Source organism: Tursiops truncatus, chromosome 11 (genome assembly GCF_011762595.2).
Source record: "Tursiops truncatus isolate mTurTru1 chromosome 11, mTurTru1.mat.Y, whole genome shotgun sequence".
Lineage (NCBI taxonomy): Eukaryota > Metazoa > Chordata > Mammalia > Artiodactyla > Delphinidae > Tursiops > Tursiops truncatus.
Genome location: NC_047044.1, coordinates 63,937,086 through 63,943,760, shown reverse-complemented (window position 1 = coordinate 63,943,760; position 6,675 = coordinate 63,937,086). Strand labels below are relative to the sequence as shown.

At 41.0% G+C, this 6,675-nt stretch overlaps 1 protein-coding gene across 1 annotated transcript; it reads right to left on the bottom strand.

Annotated features, from left to right (window-relative positions):
* Positions 1-1,430: 1,430 nt before the first annotated feature.
* OR10AD1 (olfactory receptor family 10 subfamily AD member 1) lies at positions 1,431-5,342 on the bottom strand. Its single transcript, XM_019934076.1, is given in 5 exon segments — positions 1,431-1,590; positions 1,592-1,808; positions 1,811-2,271; positions 2,273-2,386; positions 5,299-5,342. Coding segments are annotated over 5 exon segments (996 nt in total).
* Positions 5,343-6,675: the final 1,333 nt, after the last annotated feature.

The window sequence follows — 6,675 nt, the reverse complement described above, 5'->3', positions numbered from 1 at the left end:
CTTGGTGTAGTCTTTCTTTGATAATGTAAATGTTTAGGTTCTGTGCTTATTGTTTCTTCTTGATTACAGTGTTGTCTCATTTCTTACTTCTTGCTGTCTGAGAAGTGCTTATCACATGTCCTCTATTATCTAGAGATTCACCAATTTGGACTGAAAAGAGTAGAGCTTTGTGGAGTGAAGCTACTGCTTCAATTCACTGCAGGGTAGTTAGTATGTGATGTGCAGGATGTGGAAAGGGCAGTACATCTATTTGAGGGCATCCCAAGTGAGGTGTGTTCATCTTATGGAATTAGCACCAGAAAACAAAGCACAGGCCTATGCCCTTTCCTTTCCTATCTATTATGAAAGGAGCATGAGAAAGATGTAATTTTCAAAAAAAGAGAACAGCTGAGAATATAATGCCCTCTCAAGGGACACTGGCTTTTGTTAAGAAGAGAAGCTAAGCCAGAGAGGAAGGGTTGCAAATAGAAAGCATTCTGCAGTGGTGGAGGTAGTGTGGAGAGGTGTTCCTTAAAGTACGGGGAATTAAGTGGACCCATTTACGACGAGGAGGTAAAGTGGAATAGGACTGAATTGGAATGAAATGAAAGATGGTTGAGAAAAACAGGCAGTAGGGAGAGGGGAGTTAACTAGGAGTATGGGTAACAGGGAAGGAAACTGGTAGCCTAAGAAGCTTGGTAGAAGTACTTATTACTTGGATCTGAAGGGAAATATCAAACAGTCATGTATTTAAGGAAACTAGAGGACTTAGGAAGAAGGGGTTTGACACCTGGCCTCTCCCCCTTCCCCTTCCCCGACACACACAAGCATAAACACACATTGAATGCAGTGTTGATTATTTAATGCCACCACAAATTCTCCCTCATGGCCTAGTGGAGGCAAACAAGATGAAGCTCAGGCTGCTGATCCTTAGTTTTTCTTTTTCTTCTTTTCTCTAACTGACTTTTCTTAATGTCAACACTGCTCCCTAATTCCCTTTTTCTTACTTCTTCCTCTACTGTTTCTCATATAGGAGCAGGGTGGATGAGGGCAGATTCAGGAAGTGAGAGTGGAGTGTGAGAAAGAAAAACAGATTAAAATGATAAGTTGAAAGAGAAAAAAGTTTACCTAAATGTATATGCAGAACTCAGGCTAGGAAGAGCATGTATAGAAAGACAATGAAATGGACTTAAGTGTGCTTATAGATCCTGTTGTGATAACTTAGAAGAAAATCACTCAGGAAAGTCTCAAATTCTCCTGAGGAGGGTCCAAGAGAAAACAGTGCTTAAAGTTACATCAGACAGATGAGCATTAGACATCAATAGGATCTTCCAGGTCTGATGCTATTGCAAAGGAAGCTATGAATGCTCTTTCCTGGAGCCTTTCAGCACTGGAGAGTTACCCAATAGTCAGGGTTGGAGGAGGGATCTTCCCCTCCAGGAGTCTTCCCACTAGACAGACTCTGCCTGGGAAAAGCTGCTCCTCCCAAAGGCCCTCACCATGGCCCCTTTCATTTCTTTATTTCAAAAACTGTAGATGATGGGGTTGCACATGGGGGTGATAATGGCGTAGAGGAGAGAGAAAGGCTTGTCTTTGTCAGGACCATGTGTGGTTCATGTAAGAGAACATGGCTGAGGTGTAGAAAAAGATGACCACAGTCAGATGGGAGGCACAAGTAGAGAAGGTCTTCCCCAGACCAGAGGAGGAGGCTCTGCCCAGAATGGAGGCCAGGATGCGGGCATAAGAGATGACAGTGAGCACCATGGGGCTGAGCAGCACCACAATGGCATCGGCCAAGATGACTCTCAGACTAAACTGGGGGTCTCCATAGAGAGAGCAATCACTACGGGGGCCTCGCAGAAGAAGTTTTCTATGTGGTTGTCTCTGCAGAAGGGATTCTGGAATAACATATACTCAAGAAAGATGCCATTGATCAGCCCAAAGAACCAGGCAGTACTCACCAGCGTCACATGGACCTGCTGGCTCATGATCTGGGCACAGCTAAGTGGGTGGCAGATAGCAACATAATGGTCATAGACCATGAAAGCCAAGAGGATGCACTCAGCCACACCCACACCAAAAACCAGATACATGTGGGTCAAGCACGAAGCAAAGGAGACAACACAGTTCTTGACCACCAGGTGGATCCGCATCAGCATTCCACCAGGTGGAATGGTGGTAGGAACGGAGTAGATATTCAGGAAGGATAGGTGGCCAAAGAACTGCGTGGGGCTGTTGAGCCTGGGATCTGTCCAGGTGATGAAGATGATGAGGCCATTCATGGGCATGGCAGAGGGCTAGGAAGAGGACAAAGAGCAATGCCCGTGTGGAAGGGGAGCTCTGCTCGAAGCCCATGAGGATAAACTCGATCACTGTGCTCCTATTCCCTATATCCACAATCTGAGGCCTGCTTGAAGAGGGAGGACAGCAAAACACAGACAGGATACCTGTGTACAGGTTTTATCCACGTGTATAAAAATAGATTAAGGGCAAAAGGGTGAAAGAGATGGGAATTTCAGTAAACTCCATGTGAGTCGGCAGTGTCATGGGCACTGAAAATACCAGTTCTACTGTAGGCAGGAATAATGGAAACATATTATGAACCAAGAGAGATTCTGTTGTACTTCGTATGAATCAAGAGAGATTCTGTTGTACTTCATATGATTCTGTTGTACTTCGTATGAATCAAGTTGGACCTGAAATATTGTATCCAGTTCTGTGATATCTACTTCAAATGATTATATACCAATGGGATTATGTTCAGAGACAAAAAAGATTGCGAATGATCTAGGAACCACGTGACAAAGAGCAGTATGGAGGTTCCTTAAAAACTACAAACCCAAACAGACACTCACCAAGACATATCATAATTAAAATGGCAAAAGTTAAAGAGAGAATACAAAAGGCAGCAAGAGAAAGACAAAGGGTCATATTACAAGGGAACCCTGAGGCTATCAGTTGACTTTTCTGTAGAAACTTTGCAGGCTAGAAGGGAGGGGCATTATATATTTAAAGTGCTGAAAGAGAAAAACCTGCAACTCAAGACACTCTACCCAGGAAGGTTATCATTAAGAATTGAAGGAAATATAAAGAACTTCTCAGAGAACCAAAAACTAAGAGTTCATCAATACTAAACCAACCTTACAAGAAATGTTAAAGGGTCTTCTCTAAATGGCAAAGTAAAGGCTGCAACAAGAAGTAAGAATCTATAGGAAAGGAAAACCCCCACTAGTAAAGGCAAATATATAGTAAAGGCTGTGGATCAACCACTTAAATAAGCTGGTATGAAGATTAAAAGACAAAAAATATAAAACCAACTATAACTGCAATAAACAGTTAAGGGATAAACACGAAGATGTAAGATATGACATAATAAAACACAAAACGTGGGGGGGGGAGAAAAAATGTAGATCTTTTGGAATGTGTTTGAACTTAAATGATTACCAGTTTAAAACAAGTAGACATAGTTATAGGTCAATATATATGAACCCCATTGTAATCAGAAATCAAAAATATACAACAGATATACAAAAACTAGAGAGAAAGGAACACAAACATACCATTGAAACAAATCATCAAACCACAAGGGAAGAAACTAAAAGGAGAAGAACAGAACAGAGAACTACAAAAACACCTGGAAAACAAGTGCAAAATGGCAATAAGTACACAACTATCAATAATTACTTTAAGTGTCAATTGGACTAAATCCTCCAATCAAAAGACATAGGATGGCTGATTGGATAAGCAAAAAAGGTCTTTCTACCTGCTTCTTAAAAGAGACTCACTTCAGCGCTAAACACACAGACTGAAAGTGAGGGGATGGAAAAGATATTTCATGTGAATGGAAATGACAAGAAAGCTGGGGTAGGAGTACTCACTCATATCAGACAAAATAGACTTTAAAACAAAGTGCTGTTTGGGAATGACAGGTACACTTACTATGTTTAAAATAGATAACCAACAAGGACCCACTGTATAGCACAGGGAACTCTGCTAAATATTCTGTAATAACCTAAATGGGAAAAGAATTTGAAAAAAAATAGATAACATGTATAACTGAATCACTTTGCTGTACACCTGAAACTAACAGAACATTGTTAATTGACTATGCTCCAATATAAAAGTTAAAAAAAACAAAGTGTATAATAAAAGACAAATAAAGGCATTATATAATGATAAAGGGATTAATAGAAGAAGAGGATATAACATTTGTTAACATATATGCACCTAATATAGGGGCACCTAAATATATAAAGTAAATATTAACAGATGTATAGGGAGAGACTAACAATAATACAATAATAGTAGAGGACTTTAACACCCCACTTACATCAATGGACAGACCAACCCAACAGAATATCAATAAGGAATCACTGGCCTTAAATGACACATTACACCAGTTGGACTTAATAGATCTATTATCTGCAGGACATTCCATCGAAAAATAGCAGAATACACACCACAAAACAAGTATCAACAAATTTAAAAGGACAGAAATTACATCAAGTATTTTTTCCAACCACAATGATATGAAACTAGGAATCAATTACAGGAAGAAAAATGAGAAAAGAGCAAACACATGGAGACTAAATAACATGCTACTAAATAATCAATGGGTCAAAAAAGAAATCAAAGAGAAAATGAGAAAATGCCTCAAGACAAATAAAAATAAAAACACAGATTTCCAAAATCTATAGGACATGGCAAAAGCAGTTCTAAGAGAAAAGTTTATAGTGACTATACAGGTCTAAATCAAGAAAGAAAAAAAAGCTCAAATAAAAATCTAAATGTAGGGGCTTCCCTGGTGGCTCAGTGGTTGAGAGTCCGCCTGCCAATGCAGGGGATACGGGTTCGTCCCCTGGTCCGGGAAGATCCCACATGCCACAGAGTGGCTGGGCCTGTGAGCCATGGCCGCTGAGCCTGCATGTCCGGAGCCTGTGCTCCGCAACGGGAGAGGCCACAACAGTGAGAGGCCCACGTACCGAAAAAAAAAAAAAAAATCTAAACGTACATTTAAAAAAATTAGAAAAAGAAGAACAAGTAAACACCAAAATAGGTAGAAAGAGGAAGTAATAAAGGTTGAGTGGGAATAAGTGAAAAAGAGACTTAAAAAAAATCAATGAAACTAAGAGCTGATTTTTTTAAAAGGTAAACAAAATTAGAAAAAAGCGGCCTGTGGGGTCTCCAGGAGCCACAGCTCTCGGGGCAGGTCACAGGCAGAGCTGGAGGCCTCCTTGGCCCTGACAGGCTGCAGCACCCGATGTCAAATGATCCAAAAGTCTCTGGAGTCCTCTGTGTGACCTTCGAGGACCCACCAACCTGAAAACAGAGCAGGATGCAGGTGTTTCGACCGTGGAGGCCATAGTGCCGTGTGGCTGACAGGGTCTTGGTGCTCCTGCCAGGTGTCAGGGCTGTGCCTCTGAGGTGGGAGAGCCGAGTTCAGGACATTGATCCACCAGGGACCTCCCAGCTCAACGTAATATCAAGTGGCAAAAGTTCTTCCAGAGATCTCCATCTCAACGCTAAGACGCAGCTCCACTCAATAACCAGCAATCTACAGTGCTGGACACCCTATGCCAAACAACTAGCAAGACAGGAACACAACCCCACCCATTAGCAGAGAGGCTGCCTAAAATCATACAAAGTTCACAGACATACCAAAACATACCACCGGATGCAGTCCTGGCCACCAGAAAGACAAGATCCAGCCTCATCCACCAGAACACAGGCACTAGTCTCGCCCCTCCACCAGGAAGATGACACAACTCACTGAACCAACCTCAGCCACTGGGGGCAGACACCAAAAACAACAGGAACTATGAACCTGCAGGCTGTGAAAAGGAGACCCCAAACACATTAAGGTAAGCTAAATGAGAAGACAGAGAAACACACAGCAGATGAAGAAGAAAGGTAAAAACCCACCAGACCAAAAAATGAGGAGGAAATACGTAGTCTACCTGAAAAAGAATTCAGAGTAATGATAGTAAAGGTGATACAAAATCTTGGAAATAGAATGGAGAAAATACAAGAAATGTTTAACAAGGACCTAGAAGAACTAAAGAGCAAACAAACAATGATGAACAACACAATAAATGAAATTACAAATTCTCTAGAAGGAATCAATAGCAGAATAACTGAGGCAGAAGAACGGAGAAGTGACCTGGAAGATAAAATAGTGGAAATAACTACTGCAGAGCAGAAAAAAGAATGAAAAGAACTGAGGACAGTCTCAGAGACCTCTGGGACAACATTAAACGCACCAACATTCGAATTATAGGGGTTCCAGAAGAAGAAGAGAAAAAGAAAGGGACTGAGAAAATATTTGAAGAGATTATAGTTGAAAACTTCCTGAATATGGGAAAGGAAATAGTCAATCAAGTCCAGGAAGCACAGAGTGTCCCACAGACGACAAATTCAAGGAGAAACATGGCAAGACACATATTAATCAAACTCAAAAATTAAATACAAAGAAAAAATATTAAAAGCAGCAAGCGAAAAACAACAAATAACATACAAGGGAATCCCCATAAGGTAAAGAGCTGAACTTTCAGCAGAAACTCTGCAAGCCTGAAGGGAGTGGCAAGACATATTTAAAGTCATGAAAGGGAAAAACCTACTACCAAGATTACTCTACCCAGAAAGGATCTCATTCAGATTTGACGGAGAAATTAATACCTTTACAGAGAAGCAAAAGCT